The sequence below is a fragment of the Oncorhynchus gorbuscha genome, linkage group LG15 (assembly GCF_021184085.1).
Source record: "Oncorhynchus gorbuscha isolate QuinsamMale2020 ecotype Even-year linkage group LG15, OgorEven_v1.0, whole genome shotgun sequence".
Classification (NCBI taxonomy): domain Eukaryota; kingdom Metazoa; phylum Chordata; class Actinopteri; order Salmoniformes; family Salmonidae; genus Oncorhynchus; species Oncorhynchus gorbuscha.
In genome coordinates this window covers 57,321,369-57,339,324 of record NC_060187.1, presented here as the reverse complement: position 1 = coordinate 57,339,324, position 17,956 = coordinate 57,321,369, and the positions used below count along the sequence as shown (strand labels likewise).

The window sequence follows — 17,956 nt, the reverse complement described above, 5'->3', positions numbered from 1 at the left end:
TCCTCTCTAGGTGTGTGACAGCGAGTGGCATCACCTGTCCCTCAGTGTCCAGTTCCCCTCTGTGACACTGTATGTGGATGGAGTCACCTTCGACCCCGCCCTCATCCACGACAACGGAGTCATACCCAACCCTGCCCCACGACAGCGACTGGTCATTGGCGCCTGCTGGGGTAACGATTGGTTAAACCAAAGACAGGCTAAAACTGCTTCTCCAATAGAAATCCCCAATCACACTTATAGGCGATGTCATGGCGACATTGGCTAGCTAAGCTCATGCGGAGAAACACGATATGGTGTCTAACAGTCGTCTGGCGCCGAACTGCGCAAATGAAAGGCACTCCTTCGATATGAAATTGTTTTTCACAAAAATTCTAAAGTTTCAGTTTGTCACTTTAACAAGGTTGGAGTAATAAGATGTTCAGCTACTTAAGATATTGGCTTGAATCTAGGTTGTGCCTTTAGATTCCGAGAAAATAAACAACTAAGGAATCAGTTTTGACTTCCCCAACCCCGGCCTGGTCTGTTTCGCAAGAGTTACCAGAAGTGTCGCGGTGTTAAGCCTCTGGGTTTAGAAACTCTGTGATTAAACTTTACACCACATAGAGCGGATCAACTTTACTGCATAGAACCCCTGTCAGCAAATGAAGGATGCCTAAGTGGGTCACACTTTACATTGCAGAGGTCCTATACTAGTGTAACTACCAGTTGAATAACTAATAACATATTTCTCTATAACAAACTAGTTAACAAGAATGAATTAGAAATGTGACTTTTAATTACATACACATATAGATACCCTGGAATGATGGCTATGTAAAGTGTTGCTTATGAGTGGTAGTTGATGAGAACATGGCAAGGAAAATATGACAATAATATACATTTATCTGGCAATACATTTCTAGAATAGGTTACATGATTACAAAAGAGCAATGCCTGCCCCAAAAATATATTTTTGAGAGTTGTCACAGTTCACATTCTTCTGCTCATGAAACAGTTCATAGAACCAAATGTTCCAGCACACCAATGAAAGCAACACACACACACACACACACACACACACACACACACACACACACACACACACACACACACACACACACACACACACACACACACACACACACACACACACACACACACACACACACACACACACACACACACACACACACACACACATACACATACAGCGCCTTGCAGAAAAGTATTCAGACCCCTTGGATTTCTTCAAATTGTATTGTGCTACAAAGTGGAATTCAAATGTTTGTAATTATCATGTCAACAGTCTACACAACATATTGTAATGTTAAAGAGGAAGAAAAATTCTAAAATATTTTAAATATATAGTTGTTGCATAAGTATTCAGCTCCCTGAGTTCCTAATGTTTGGTATAATCAGTGTATAAACCATAGCATAATTATTAACTTGACCATGCTTAAAGAGATATTCAATGTTTGATACCAATCACTGCCATTCTTTGAGGCTTTTGAAAGCTCCCTGGTCTTTGTAGTTGAATCTGTGTTTGAAAGTCAATACTTGGCTGAGGGACCATACAGATGTACAGTTGAAGTCGGACGTTTACATACACTTAGGTTGGAGTCATTAAAACTCATTTTTCAACAACTCCACAAATTTCTTGTTAACAAACCATAGTTTTGGCAAGTCGGTTAGGACATCTACTTTGTGCATGACACAAGTCATTTTTCCACAATTATTTACAGACAGATTATTTCACTTATAATTCACTGTATCACAATTCCAGTTGGTCAGAAGTTTACATACACAAAGTTGACTGTGCCTTTAAACAGCTTGGACAATTCCAGAAAATGTCGTCATAGCTTTAGAATATTCTGATAGGCTAATTGACATCATTTGAGTCAATTGGAGGTGTACCTGTGGATGTATTTCAAGGCCTACCTTCAAACTCAGTGCCTCTTTGCTTGACATCATGGGAAAATCAAAAGAAATCAACCTAGACCTCTGGCTCATCCTTGGGAGCAATTTCAAAACACCTGTCTCCTAGAGATGAACGTAGTTTGGTGCAAAAAGTGCAAATCAATCCCAGAACAACAGCAAAGGACCTTGTGAAGATGCTAGAGGAAATGGTTACAAAAGTATCTATATCTACAGTAAAACGAGTCCTATATCGACAGAACCTGAAAGACCGCTCAGCAAGAAAGAAGCCACTGCTCCAAAACCGCCATAAAAAAGCCAGACTACGGTTTGGAACTGCACATGGGGACAAAGATTGTGCTTTTGGAGTAATGTCCTCTGGACATTCACCCAACTATTGTGGGAAGCTTGTGGAAGGCTACCCAAAACGTTTGACCCAAGTTAAACAATTTAAAGGCAATGCTACCAAATACTAATTGAGTGTATGTAAACTTCTGACCCACAGGGAATGAGATGTGAGAATTAAAAGATGAAATAAATAATTATCTCTACTATTATTCTGACATTTCACATTCTTAAAATGAAGTGGTGATCCTAACTGACCTAAAACAGGGAATTTGTACCTGGATTAAATGTCAGGAATTGTGAAAAAACTGAGTTTAAATGTATTTGGCTGAGGTGGATGTAAACTTCCAACTTCAACTGTATGTATGTATGTATGTATGTATGTATGTAGGTAGGTAGGTAGGTAGGTAGGTAGGTAGGTAGGTAGGTAGGTAGGTAGGTAGGTAGGACAGAGGAAGGGTTAGTCATTCAGAAATCATGTCAAACCCTATTATTTCACAGTCCATGTAGCGCATTATGTGATTTGTTAAGCCACGTTTTCCTCCTTTAACTAATTCAGCTAAGGGTCTGAATACTTATGCAACAACTCTATTTTAGTTCAATAAAAAAAATGCATATCTAAAAAAATATAAATACATTTATTCCTCTTTCACATATTATTATTATTTATTATTTTGTGTAGATTGTAGATGAAAAATTACAATTCATTTTAAATCTCACTTTGTAGCACAATTAAATGTGACAAAATCCAAGGGGTCTGAATACTTCTGCAAGGCATTGTACATACACATACGTCATCTGACACAGAAAAGCATGGCGTTTCCCTCCTCATTCACGTAATTATATTTGTGTGAGATGCTCTGACTGCCTCTCCATACTCTATTAATATCACTGACTTATCAATTATTTAGGCTAACAGAACAACAAGCAGGCCAGACGGTTAGCCTGCCAGTTACACCAGCGCTAATCGCTAAAATGGGACACACTGTCTGCCAATTAGCACTGGAAATACAGTCACACACACTGGGAGATAATGAAGGGTTTGACACACCTTTGTCAGATTTGCACGTTTATTTTCTATCTTATTCTGTATCTTTTCACTCTTCTCTCTCATTTTCTTTTTCCATTCCTCTCTTGCTTTTACTATCCTTTTATTTATCCTCTTACACCTCTGTCTTTCTCACTTCTTTCTGTCATCCTCTACCCCTTCTCTGCCAGTGCAGTCAAAATTCTGTTTTCCTGTGCTTTATTTAAGTGATAATACCCTGGAAGACGGTGTTTGGAGGATATATTGGCACGGGTGTTATATATCCTCCAAACACCGGCTTCGGGGGCATTATCACTTTTATACAACGGGTGTACCAACATATTCAAATAATTATTGACATATTTTTATTAAATATTCATACTATTTCATCCTTCCACAATATATAGTCCCGACACAAATCTAGGATTGCTACCTAAGCCAGCTGGTCGTTCGTTCTATCGGTTCGGTTGCTAGGAACGCGACCCAGTCATTGTCTTTTTGTTCTGTATCGATGGACGTTTGTTCTAAATGTTCTATTGCCATACTGGCTGGCAACGTTCTTATCCCTTGCTTGCTAGCTTGCTAGCTAGCCAACTACGGCTAACTTAGTCACGTCAAAAAGTGCAGCCAGAATAAAAGCAAAGTAGCTGCATTTGCATTTGTTTAAGCTTTTTTCTAGTGGCATTTATTTACATACATCCATAGAAATTAGCTAATGAGGCGCTCTTTCACCTGGTATAGAAAATGTGCTCACTCGTCAGGACACTTGTTCAGAGGAGCTAGCCAACAACACAGCGAACACGATCACTTCAAACTGAAGCTGGAAAGACGGCAAACCAGCTGCACTTCACTTCGTACTTTTTTTCAATTGACATTTCTTTGTATATATCCATAAAAATGGTGCCAGCTGATTCATGATTTCGACTGGCTAAGAAAAGCTGCCTGCCTGTATGTCTCATCCAGACTCCCGACACGTTCATTACTAGGGGACGGCTTGAGAACGAATTTGAATGTTGAAACAATGTTGCAAATGTCGGAGAGACAGGTAGCAAGGTTTATACAAATCTCCTCTGTTGAAAACTAAATGTTATCTTAAAATAAATGTTAGATCATGTCTAGATGCTTTTTATAGTGGAGATCAAGTTTATAAATTGCATGGCTGGGCTGATGAGACAGTGGATTGCGTAGTCAGATGGAACAGAGTAAATAGGCATTTTAACATCGTAGATTTAGCTGGTGGTAAGTTTTGGAATAGACACCGGCTGGAATGCGGTTTTAACCAATCAGCATTCAGGATTGGACCCACCTGTTGTATAAATAATATTTTACAACAGCTGATGAAACTAACACTGTAAACATGTTTTTTTTTTATCAGTGTTTATTTCCTGATAGTTGCTGGTTGAAAATACAATCTACACAGGACCTTATAATCAGAAGGTTTGCATGGGGTAAATTGGTTAATAGACCAATAATAAAGAGTTCCAAACCTATCTGCCAACAGCTGGTTTTCAGTTTTCCCCTCCCCACTCAGACCACTCCCAGACAGTCCTACCAAAATTCTTGAGAAAAACATTTTTTCCTCATTTGAATGGAAATCTATATCTAAATGTTACCCATAAATGATTTTATATAAAAACAACTGCCTTTAACCTTTCTTCTCCCCACAGAGACAGAAGATAAACAGAAGGACATTCTTAACAACACCATCCCTGAAGGGAAAGACACAGGTGACTTCATTTGTTTTTACAAGTGTGTGTGTGTGTGTGTGTGTGTGTGTGTGTGTGTGTGTGTGTGTGTGTGTGTGTGTGTGTGTGTGTGTGTGTGTGTGTGTGTGTGTGTGTGTGTGTGTGTGTGTGTGTGTGTGTGTGTGTGTGTGCGCGTGTGCGTGTGCGTGTGCGTGCGTGTTGTGCGTGTATCCGTGCATGCGCATATATGTGTGTGAGTGTTCATCTTTTTTGTCTGTGTTGACTGTGTTCATTTTGTTTCTGGTTCTTAGGGAAGTATGTGGGTGGTTACCGTGGCCTGTTGTCAGGGGTGACGGTGCGTCCAGGGAGTGTGGAGCCCCACAGTGTGGTGGAGTGTCTGTATGCCTGCAGAGAGGGGCTGGACTTTGGGGACCTGGAGACCTTGGGCTCAGGCATGAAGGTAACCTCGCCCTACTGTAGAGGAGTCCTATTGATCACTGCGTCACTTGGCTAAGGCTTAGAGTGGGCTTTGACGACTATAATAATTTTTTTCTTCATCTACAGGGTTTGATAGGTCATGGCACCCAACGTTTTTTTTAACCTCTGCTATATGTCCTACTCAGATTGTTGTGTTCAAAAGGGTTCATTTCCCCCTGATGGATATGGAGTCTACTGCATAATATGTTTCTGTGCACATGCAACATACAGTCAATCAAAACTGAAGTCCCAAAAAGGTGGTACTGATGAATTTATTTTATTTTATATATATATATATATATATATATATATATATATAAAGAGAATACATAGCCAGAATTAACTATGTGTGTGACTATGAGGGGTGTGCGACCTTGGGGCATGAACTCTTGACCTTTGACCTTTTTAGGTGCATGTGAACCCAAGTCAGTCTGTGCTGGTTCTGGAGGGTGATGACATTGAGAGCTTCAACAGGGCCGTGCAACAGGTCACCTACAGGAACTCTCTCCGCTTCGCCACCCCTGGAGTCAGGCCACTCAAACTGACCACCTCTCTCAGGTACACGCTTGCATGTACGCACACACACACACACACACCAACACACACACAGAGAGGACTAAGTGATCTCGCTCTCCGAGGCCGAAGTGAGTAAGGTCTTTAATCAGGTCAACACTCGTAAGGCGGCGGGGCTGGACAGTTCCACAGCGTGTTCTCAGACCAGGCACAGAACAAATGGCAGGCATATTCACTGTCATTTTTAACCTCTCCTTGTCCCAGTCTGTAATCCCCACATGTTTTAAGATGATCACCATCATCCCTGTTCCCAAGAAACTCTGAGGCTTTAAGCCACAATGTCTACCACCCTGTAGCACTCACATCTGTAATCGTGAAGGGCTTTGAAAGGCTGGTTATGGCACACATGAACATCATCCCAGACACTCCAATTTGCATACCGCCCCAACAGATCCGAAGACGACGCAATCTAATTTTCAATCCACACTGCTCTGACCCACCGAAGAGGAATGCCTACGTGAGAATGCTGCTCATTGACTACAGCTCAGCATTCAACACCATTTTCTCCTCCAAGCTCGAAACCAAGCTTTGGACCCTGGGACTGAACGCCTCCTTCTGCAACTGGATCCTGGACTTCCTGACGGGCCGACCCCAGGTGGTGAGGGTAGGCAACATCACCTCCGCCACACTGACCCTCAACACAGGGGCCCCTCAGGGGTGCATGCTTAGTCCCCTCCTGTACTCCCTCTTCACCCACGACTGCATGGCCATGCGCAACTCAAACACCATTATCAAGTTTGCTAACAACATAACGGTGGTAGGCCTGATCATCGACTACGATGAGAAAGCCTACAGGGAGGAGGTCAGTGGCCTAACATTGTGTGCCGGGACAACAACCTCTCCCTCAACGTCAGTAAGACCAAGGAGCTGATTGTGGACCCTTCCACATCGACAGGGCTGCAGTGGAGCGGGTCGAGAGCTTCAAATCCTTGTGTGTCCAAGTCACTAAGGTCTTAAAATGATTCGCACACATTCGTGAAGAACGCGACAGCGCCTCTTCCCCCTCAGGACGTTGAAAAGGTTTGGCATGGGCCCTCAAACCCCAGTGTATCACTGGAGCCGAGCACCTTGCCATCCAGGATCTCTATATCAGGCCATGTGAAAGGAAGGCAGAGAATATTGTTGAAGACTCATGCCACCCAAGCCTTAGACTGTTCTCTCTGCTTCCGCACGTCAACAGTACCGGTGCATCAAGTCTGACACCAACAGGCTCCTGAACAGCTTCTATCCCCAATAGCTAACAAAATGGCAACACGGACTATCTGAGTTGAGCCTTTTTTTGCACTGTCTCTCTGTACACTCACAAGACTCTACACACGCTCACTGACACTCCAACACACACTGTGACGGCCCTGAATTTTTCTGAACCGTCTCAGTGCAGCTCCTTCCAATAGGGCGCTTTCCCTTTAATTCCCAATTAAATAGCCAGTATCAGCTGCGCAAAAGTGGGGGTTTTGTGATGGAGACGTGACTGAGGATGTGTTCAACCCTCAGTTCCCGAAGCTTCTCTATTCCGTGTGTTTTGTAGCCTAAGAGAGTTTACCCAGGATCGGATCCACTCTTTGCGTCCCTGGACTACACCTCTCCGTTCTTCGTGGCCTTTCTCCGCTGGAGATCTATTGGCGGATTGGATTGTCTGACTGACCGACTGACTACCACCTTTTTGTATACGGTATTTCATTTGTTTGGATGTGATGTATACTGTGATTTGTGTAGTTAGTTGTAGTTGAGGACTTATTAAGAGTGATACGCTTTAAAGTTCTGTGGTAAACTTATTGTTCTATTGATGGTATGATTAATACTGGGTTTATGCTACACGGAATGAACGGACAAACATTGCGTGACAGAAGTCACTTGAGTTCCCTGAACTCTACCGGGCAGGACTCTTTTTAGGCCCGATGTACAGGACATTTCTGGAGGAACCAGAACTCATTGTGTTATATTATTATATGTGTGTGTAATCATTGATGTTGTTAATACAACCCACGCAAAAGAGTATAGTTGTTTTTGAAGTTCTTTCCAATGTTTTAAGGGTTTATGAAAAGTTTATTTCCATCCTGACTTTTACATAAGTCCTTTGTATTGGTGTAGACTTGACGGACCAGATGGGACTCATTCCCACCCAAACTAAAAGGAGAAACCAATGTTTTCTCTGGTAGGCACAACCTACCTGGCACCCCTATAAATAATAACCTCAAGTCAAAACCGTTACACACACACACACACACACACACACACACACACACACACACACACACACACACACACACACACACACACACACACACACACACACACACACACACACACACACACACACACATAGACTAACTTCATTTGCTCACACACATAACATACACACACATTTATACTGACTACACACTCACATATCGTCATCATATACGCTGCTTCTACTCTGTTTATCATATGTCCTGATGCCTAGTCACCTTACATACATATCTACCTCTATCATTACAGTATCCCTGAACATTGTAAATATGGTACTGGACCGGACCATGTATATAGTTTACTTACTTTCTTCTCATTTCTATTTCTCGTGTGTTTTTGTTCTACCTTATGTTATTTTTAGTACGACATTGGTATTGATTACTGCATTGTTGGGTTGAGAGCTGTGATGTAGCCTGGGTACCTGTTTGTTTTGGATATTTTTCATTGTCTATCCATTGTTTAACAACATAACATCATTGAAGGTTGTCAGGTACCCAGGCTAATGATGGATGAAATCATGTGTTCATTAATTTATTCAAAGATTCTTATAGAACTTGGGGGTAGAACATGTAGACATCTTTTTATTGACCTTTTACCCCTCATAGTCTCCATGCACGAGCACACACACACACTGTCACTCCATCATTTGCTCACTAGCACATAATATGCACATACATTTTTGCTAACTCTACACACACACTCACATGCAAGCTGCTGCTAATCTGTTTATCTTATATCCTGCTGCCTAGTCCCCTTACCCCTATACATACAGTTGAAGTCGAAAGTTTACATACACTTAGGTTGGAGTCATTAACTCGATTTTCAACCACTCAACAAATGTATTATTAACAAACTATAGTTTTGGCAAGTCGGTTAGGACATCTACTTTGTGCATGACACAAGTCATTTTTACAACAATTGTTTACAGACAGATTATTTCAATTATATTTCACTGTATCACAATTCCAGTGGGCCAGAAGTTTACATGCACTAAGTTGACTGTGCCTTTAAACAGCTTGGAAAATTCCAGAAAATTATGTCATTGCTTTAGAAACTTCTGATAGGCTAATTGACATAATTTGAGTCAATTGGAGATGTACCTGTGGATGTATTTCAAGGCTTACCTTCAAATTCAGTGCCTCTTTGCTTGACATCATGGGAAAATCTAAAGAAATCAACCAAGGCCTCAGGAAAAATAAGTGTAGACCTCCACAAGTCTAGTTCATCATTGGGAGCAATTTCCAAACACCTGAAGGTACCACGTTCATCTGTACAAACAATATTAGGCAAGTATAAACACCATGGGACCACGCAGCCGTCATACCACTCAGGAAGGAGATGCGTTCTGTTTCCTAGAGATGAACGTACTTTGGTGCAAAAAGTGCCAATCAATCCCAGAACAACAGCAAAGGACCTTGTGAAGATGCTGGAGGAAACGGGTACAAAAGTATCTATCTACAGTAAAATGAGTCCTACATCAACATAACTTGAAAGGCCGCTCAGCAAGGAAGAAGTCACTGCTCCAAAACCGCCATAAAAAAGCCAGACTACGGTTTGCAACTGCACATGGGGGCAAATATCATACTTTTTGGAGAAATGTCCTTTTCTTAAACTTTATTTTACTAGGCAAGTCAGTTAAGAACAAATTCTTATTTTCAATGACTGCCTAGGAACAGTGGGTTAACTGCCTGTTCAGGGGCAGAACGACGACAGATGTGTACCTTGTCAGCTCGGGGATTCGAACTTGCAACCTTTCGGTTACTAGTCCAATGCTCTAACCACTAGGCTACCCTGCCGCCTCTGGTCTGATGAAACAAAAATAGAACTGTTTGGCCATAATGACCATCGTTATGTTTGGAGGAAAAAGGGGGAGGCTTGCAAGCCAAAGAACTCCATCCCAACCGTGAAGCACGGGGGTGGCAGCATCATGTTGTGGGGGTGCTTTGCTGCAGGAGGGACTGGTGCACTTCACAAAATAGATGGCATCATGAGATAGGAAAATTATGTGGATATATTGAAGCAACATCTCAAGACATCAGTCAGGAAGTTTAAGCTTGGTTGCAAATGGGTCTTCCAAATGGACAATGACCCCAAGCATACTTCCAACGTTGTGGCAAAATGGCTTAAGGACAACAAAGTAAAGGTATTGTAGTGGCCATCAAAAAGCCCTGACATCAATCCTATAGAACATTTGTGGGCAGAACTGAAAAAGTGTCTGCGAGCAAGGAGGCCTACAAACCTGACTCAGTTACACCAGCTCTGTCAGGAGGAATACCAAAATTCACCCAACTTATTGTGGCAAGCTTGTGGAAGACTACTCGAAACGTTTGACCCAAGTTAAGCAATTTAAAGGCAATGCTGCCAAATACTAATTGAGTGTATGGTAACTTCTGACCCACTGGGAATGTGATGAAAGAAATAAAAGCTGAAATAAATCATTCTCTCTTCAATGATTCTTGCATTTCACATTCTTAAAATAAAGTGGTGATCCTAACTGACCTAAGTAATGGAATTTAATGTCAGGAATTGTGAAAAACTGAGTTTAAATGTATTTGGCTGAGGTGTATGTAAACTTCCGACTACAGCTGTATATACCTCCATCACTGCAGTTTCCCTAAACATATAGATATGGTATTGGATCTTACTTTTTAAATATTTCCTGTATATAGTATACTTACTTACTCACAGTACTTACTTTATTGTGTGTTTCATGTTTCCAATTCTTATTTCTTGTGTTTTTTTCTAGTAAGACATTGTTATTGATTATTGCATTTTGGGGTTTTGAGTTAGCAAGAAAGGCATTTTACTGTACTTGTGCATGTGGAACTTTTACTCTGCAAAAGTATCAGAGCACAAGGATATTCTGTTATGTTGAATGATAGCATCCCTGTGCAAGGAGTGGAGCTTGATTTGCAGCCGATATAGGAATCCCGGCTTTTGCTCAACTAGGTAATCTAGCCTTGGGTAAGAGGAAGCACGGTTGAAGCATATACTTTTTTTTATGCCACAGTGTATCGCACATTATATTAAGTTCATGGATGACCAGAAAAATGTTTTATTTTTGGGTTAATGCACCGCATAGGCCTACACGGGTCCTTTTTTTATCCACTTTGTTGATTTAAATATTTATGTACTTTGAAGTGCACGTTGGTCTTACCTATCTATGTACTTTAGCATCTGACCCATTGCAGGAAGTGATGCAACAACAGGAAGTCCTCATTATCTAACCCTGTAGAGTTTTTTTTTGAAGTGGCTGCGCTTATCGTAGTGTTTTTAGATGACCTGGATTTAAGGGACAACAGTGATGTTATGTTTTTACGCTCGTTTTGAGATCTGTTTCTTTGTTTGTGTTTTTAAGATTATTCTGATTCCAGGTCAGGAGGTTATTTGCGTTTCTAGTGTGTTCTTCAGTCCGATTTATCAGTTAGTAGTTGGAGGGCATGTTTTTTAATAGTGTTTAAAGATAAGACTAATTTGAGGTCAGCAGTTCTTCCAGGTGGCTGAACAGCAGGCCCTTGTGGAGAGTCAGATATAGCAGCTGCTCCCTGAAAGAGAGCGAGAGAGACAGTATTACGAGAGCTAGATAGTTCCAACACTCACACGCTAAACAACTCAAAGTGCCACTTGAATCATAAATCAAGTACTGAATCGCAAATAATAACACAATTTCAAAGTGCTTCTGAAAAGTGGCACAATTAGTATCAGCTACTAATTAGTATCACACAATACATACAATACCATTATAGTCAAGGGTTTTTCAATCCTGAAAATCCACAGGGTGTGCAGGCTTTTGTCCTAGACCAACATTAACACACCTGATTTGCCTAATCATCAAGTCCTAAAACTGTTTACTTATAGAGAAATAACTGGTGCCCTATTTGACACCCCCCCCCCCCCCCCATTCTCTCTCTCTCTATCCTCTCTTCCCTCTAGGTGTTTCAATGAGGAGAGTTGTCTTACGCTCAGGCAGTTGGAGGGCTACCTGGTGGTCCTTCAGCCTGACGCCCCTCAGATCTCCCTGTCTGGGGTCGGCCCCCACCTGGCCCGCCCCGCGCCTGAATTCGAGGGCCCCCCGTGGTGTACCCCTCTTCCCAGAGCTGAGGATCGTGTGCTCCCTGTCTCATGCTGTTAACACAGCCGCTCAGGGCATGGAAGGAGGAGGTGAGCCAGTAAACAGCCCTTCCATGAGTACTACAATGCGGGGGTAGAGACTAGTGCATTCCAATCACATCAATCTAATCATTTTGAGTGCATTTTGCCAGCATTTTATGTAGGAAGGAAACCTACTGTACACGGATTGATGCTTCTAAAAATAACCATGTGAGCATGACTGATTACATATGGACCATTGTCTGGTCTTTGTGTGATCAGTGTGTCGGAACACATTAAATCATCAATCAAACTGTGCATATTTTACTTAGATTCTACCCCTGATCTCAGCCTGTTTTTAATTGTCATACAGGGCTGAGGCCTGGATCTCAAACTTATAAGTCACATATATTCCATACACCTGCCTCCATTTCCATTTACTAGCAGTGCTACTTAATTATATGTCGGCGGACAAAGAACGTGAAGTAAGATCTGTCTTTCTTCTAAATCAGATTTTGAATTGGGGTGCATGTTTCCTTCTCCTGAGAAAGTATGTTCCCAGTCCTATAGTTGGGTTGTTTGTTTGGCAACAAAACCGACGCACGCGCAGACTGGGTTGACTTAGATTGTTGACAACATGTAAATTATATATTCCGTCTCCAGTGTTTATTGAATACATAATTGAATACAAGTGCCCAATGAGCACTTGTTGTCTTTCAAATATGTTGTTACAGTTGTTGGTTAGCTAGCTAGCAGATTTTTGCCGTATTAGCATAGACATGAAATCACTCAAAACAAGACATCAAGAACAAGAGTCACACAAGGCAGTTTCTTGTCATTGTTGGTAGATAACTGGCCGTCCAGAATCACAACCACTCACGGACTTCAGCCCCATTGAATCGTGTACATCCTCAGCTAGTCCATCTATACATATATTCGTCACTGACCCAACCCCCGTCCACCCATCAACTTTTCCCAATGATTGTGTGCTTGAAGACTAATTAGGACCACACAAACCCAGTACTATTATTAGATGTGCCTTGTGCATCTCCAAGTGAGAATCCTATGTATGTGTGCAATGGCTGTATAATTGGAGAGGAAGCACACCACATCTGTGTTTTTCATCCGTTATGAGGATGATGATGGTTATGTCTGTCATCCGTTATGAGTGTATCTGTTATGATGATGGTTATGGACAAGAGCCTCTTCCTGCATGGGGTCTGTTCAGGTCAGGACATAGTTGATAAAGCTGTGTAGCAACAGAGAATACTTTCCTGAAAAATTGAGGTGTATGTAAACTTATAATATATAATAATAATAATAATAATAATAATATATGCCATTTAGCAGACGCTTTTATCCAAAGCGACTTACAGTCATGTGTGCATACATTCTACGTATGGGTGGTCCCGGGGATTGAACCCACTACCCTGGCATTACAAGCGCCATGCTCTACCAACTGAGCTACAGAAGGACCACGGACTAAACTTCTGACTTCAACTGTACTCCATTCTGTCTCCACAAAATTGTTCCTTTCAACTGTCTGCTTTCTGTCGCTCTCCCATCCTTTTTACTCTGCTTTGCACTCTGCCTTTCCCCTCTTTCCATCTTTTGCTCTCCCTCTCTCGCCTCATTCTCTCCTCCATTCATCTCTCTTACCCCTGGACCCCCAGCTCTGATGTCAGACGCCGTGGCCCACACTCTGGACGGCTGTGAGGTCCAGCCCCTGGGGGAGGAGCTACACCCAGAGAGGGAGGAGCTCCTGGTGGACATGGATGCCCTGAGAGAGAGGGGTCTGGAGATAATCAACACCACTGCTTACATCGCCATCACAGGTACCGCTCATTTCCCCTATTTGGTTTTATTTTAAAGACCCACTTCAGCTGTGTATAAACTGTTCCCGTCGAAAAACGATATCTCAGGTATAAATACTTAAGGGTAAAAAAAAAAAAAAAATCAAGGAGCTGGTCTGATGGGTGCAATAGAGGACTAAAAAGGAAAGCCCCCCCCACACACACACACACACACACTTGTGACATGTAATGAGGAACCCTGCACCAGCTACATAAATGCACCTTTTGATAAATTCCATGCTAGTGAGGCTGGAGTGGTTTTTAATTCCAACAAAAAACTAAGAAAATCTCTCAAAAACAGAAGTTTGGGAAAACTGCACCAGAGGGATAGTCTGTGTGCTGAAGCGCTTCATTTACTGCCCACAGTGACATTCAGCATGGTGCGATTAGTTGGGCCATGTTGCATATTGCATCGCACCTCTGTTTCACGCTCACAAACTGTAGCATTATCTTATTGTCTTACTGCTTCCTCAGTGTTGAACTGCCCCTAAACTTCCTACTCTCCACCTCTTTCTTTCTCTCTCTCTCTGTGTTAGGAGCGGAGTCCATCTCCGTGTATGAGGATGTCCTTCGGTCCGTCCGTTACCGGCTGGCTAAAGGCTCGGCCCGCTTTGAGAGGCGGTTCCGTCTGTCCTGCTCCGAGATGAATGGCAGATACACCAGTAACGAGCTCACACTGGAGGTAACTAATCTAACTGACCATATAGGCTGTAATTAACCCAAAATGGGGGTGTACAATACCAGGGCACGAGCTAAGTGTTTTTAAACTAGCATTTAGCGGGTAGAGAGAGAGCACCACATTAGTTCAGTTAGTAAGAGGTCCTGTGATGAGGCTTCTTTTTCTTTTTTTACCTCTCTTTTACTCCATCTCGGCCTGTCCATCCAAATATTCATCCATCCTTGCTCTCAGGTGAACTTCCTGCACTCCCTGGACAGTCTGTACCACCCGTCTCACCTCCTGGCCTCCCAGCAGCAGTTCCTTCACCCGTCTCATCACTCTGGGGAGCTGAGCGGACACACCCTGCCTAACCCCCACCGCAACTCAGGTTTATACACACTTCATTTACTTCAGTATTAATGGCGACCTTTTTCGCTTGATTTACTTTTTACAGGAGAACTATGCTCTATATTCCTGAGTATGTGCGTTTTGCTCATTGATAAATCAAGACACATAAAAACAGATAGATGAGATGAAGGTATCTCTATACCATGCCCTTTTGTTTCTATTGGGAAATCCCCTATCCACTCTCAAAATAGAGATTCAAAATACAAAAAATCGCAGGTTCATTTACACCACAAGATGTCAGTGTCACTGACATTAATGACAGGATGGTGGCTGAAAGGTTCATATAAAACTTTCCTCTGACAGTGGTGCCAGGAGCGGCCACAGTCATCATCATGGTGTGCGTGGGCTTCCTGGTTGTCATGGTGATCCTGGGAGTGTTTCGAATCCGCTCCATCCACCGCCGTGGCGAGGGCACCAGGGGAGGGTCTAAAGAGGACAGCGGCCAATGGGATGACTCTGCTCTCACCATCATCGTCAACCCCATGGAGGTAAAGATCTAACTCTGTTTTTGCGGAATATAATAGATTTTTATTTATTCATTTCAGTGTGGAAGTTTTGAGTTTGGTTTAAGAGTAAAGACGATTTGAATGATTATTTGATCACTTCTTTCTCTCCCTCTGTCTCTCTCAGTCCTATGAGTCTCGTATGGGCATCTCAGCTGACACTGAAGGTGAGGGGGAGGAGGACGAGGAAGTGGTGGAGTCGCCTGACAACGCCAACGACGACCAGCGAATCATCATCAAGAAAGAGGGCAGAGACGGCAACCCCCGTCGCTACTAAGCCAACCGTCTCTCTCTCTCTGGACGCACCCATTTCTATGGAAACCACAAAACGGCTCGCCACTCACACACTCTTCTCAACGCGTTTAAATATTGAAGACTGCTGACACCTCTAGTCTATGGAATGTAAACGTACAACAACAAAACACTGTATTACCGCAACATCACGACACCATTAATGATCTATAGCCAATAACAGTGCATTGAATGTTTCACCACGTAAATGTTCTACGGCACAATATATACAGTATACTCTAACCGCCTGACCAAAACAACCAACAAAAATTGTTTGTGGTGCACTAATTCCTAACTCACAGGGAATTGACATTGTCCTGGAAGTCTGTGTGACACAGGCCGGACCGAGGCTACATAACTTAGGTGTAAAGTTAAGACTGTATATGTTTTACTGTCTCTATATCACACTCCAGACACCTTTGCCCACCACACAAAATGAATATTGAAGCAATCGATTCACACAAAGCCTCGTGTCGGCCCCTCACACATAGACACAAGCCCTGATCCTGACGCTAACCCACACACCTCTTGATTTAATCTAGTCGTCTTTTTGCTGCACAATCTCTCTCTCTCTCTCTCTCTCTCTCTCTCTCTCTCTCTCTCTCTTTCTCTCTCTCTCTCTTTCTCTCTCTCTCTCTCTTTCTCTCTCTCTCTCTTTCTCTCTCTCTCTCTCTCTATACATTCCTCAACATCCAAAAACATGAACCCTCTCCCTCCAGATCTGACTCCAGATCAGATCCACATTTATAGTAACGCTAATATACAAAAACATACAATTATAGGGTTCCAACAGACTTTTACATACTATGTACGATGTGCTTCACATACTGTACGTGATGTGCTAAATTAGATCAAATAAATTGTCCATGCAAAAGTGTACATTTTCAGAACTTTCCTTTTGTCAGGGTAGACTTTTAATTGTTAAATCGTATTGGTTGGTAGAACCCTTTCATTGTATGTCTTTGCAAGTCAACCAAACAGGCTGGCGATACGGGCATAGAGTAACCTCTGACCCTTACCACAACCCCAGTGACTCGACTGAGCGACCCCCAGCCCATTGCACTTTCACCACCCAACGCTCTCGTGACAACCTCACTACAACAACGACACACACACCACAACACCCGCTGTATCCAGAATGTCAGCTCAGCTCGGGCAGTTTTGATTGTATTACATTTTCTGTACATAAAATTATTGTTATTATTATTGCAGTCAACGCTTGCTCTGTCTGTACTCTTAAAGACGGAGCTGCATATACATATGATTTATTACCAATTACATTGTTTTATCATTTGACCAGCTGTTGTATATTTTTTAAAGGTTACACCATCAGAATACAGAGTAATAATAGTAGTAGTAATAAGGATGATGATTCCTGGCTTGAGGAGTGTATTCATTCGTGTGTTGAATTGTTGTAATTTAAAATCTTGTTCATATCTGAATTACAGTAAATGGAGGGGACATTGTGACACATAGCTACTCTGTCTCCCCTCTCGCTCTCACTCCTTCCCTCTTTCACACCTCCTTTAGAATATTCTCAAATCGTTCTCTCTTCCTTATCTCCTCTCTCTCCCCCCTCGTCGTTTTCTTTTCATGCCAGTCCCCATCATCGCTTTGGTCTATTGAATGTAACCTCCTCCCTCACATCCCCCCTTTGTGTTTATTGCTGTCTGTCTGTGTTTCAATGTGCAGTGATAAACCTGTCGGTAAATAAATCCTGTTGTTTTTCAGTGTAATATTAAAAATGGAATACAAATTTCATTAATTACTTATATTATTACTATGGTTGCTATTGGGACATTAACTGTAATTATTGATACAATGATAACATGGATTATGAAGATTATTGTTATTGATAACTGTCTGAAAACATTTCAAAGTTCATAATAAAACACTGATGACGTCTAAATGCTGCCTGTTTTTTT

At 42.1% G+C, this 17,956-nt stretch overlaps 1 protein-coding gene across 1 annotated transcript in view; it reads left to right on the top strand.

The window, feature by feature from the left end:
- LOC123998216 (calsyntenin-3-like) overlaps nucleotides 1-17,940 on the top strand; it is a 39,104-nt gene extending 21,164 nt beyond the window's left edge. The window contains 11 exon segments of the mRNA XM_046303247.1: nucleotides 11-170; nucleotides 4,933-4,992; nucleotides 5,262-5,410; nucleotides 5,837-5,985; nucleotides 12,163-12,298; nucleotides 12,300-12,390; nucleotides 13,992-14,153; nucleotides 14,708-14,853; nucleotides 15,082-15,217; nucleotides 15,541-15,725; nucleotides 15,868-17,940. Coding sequence (XP_046159203.1) covers nucleotides 11-170; nucleotides 4,933-4,992; nucleotides 5,262-5,410; nucleotides 5,837-5,985; nucleotides 12,163-12,298; nucleotides 12,300-12,390; nucleotides 13,992-14,153; nucleotides 14,708-14,853; nucleotides 15,082-15,217; nucleotides 15,541-15,725; nucleotides 15,868-16,017 — 1,524 coding nt within the window. The 3' untranslated portion in view covers nucleotides 16,018-17,940.
- The last annotated feature ends 16 nt before the right edge of the window (nucleotides 17,941-17,956 follow it).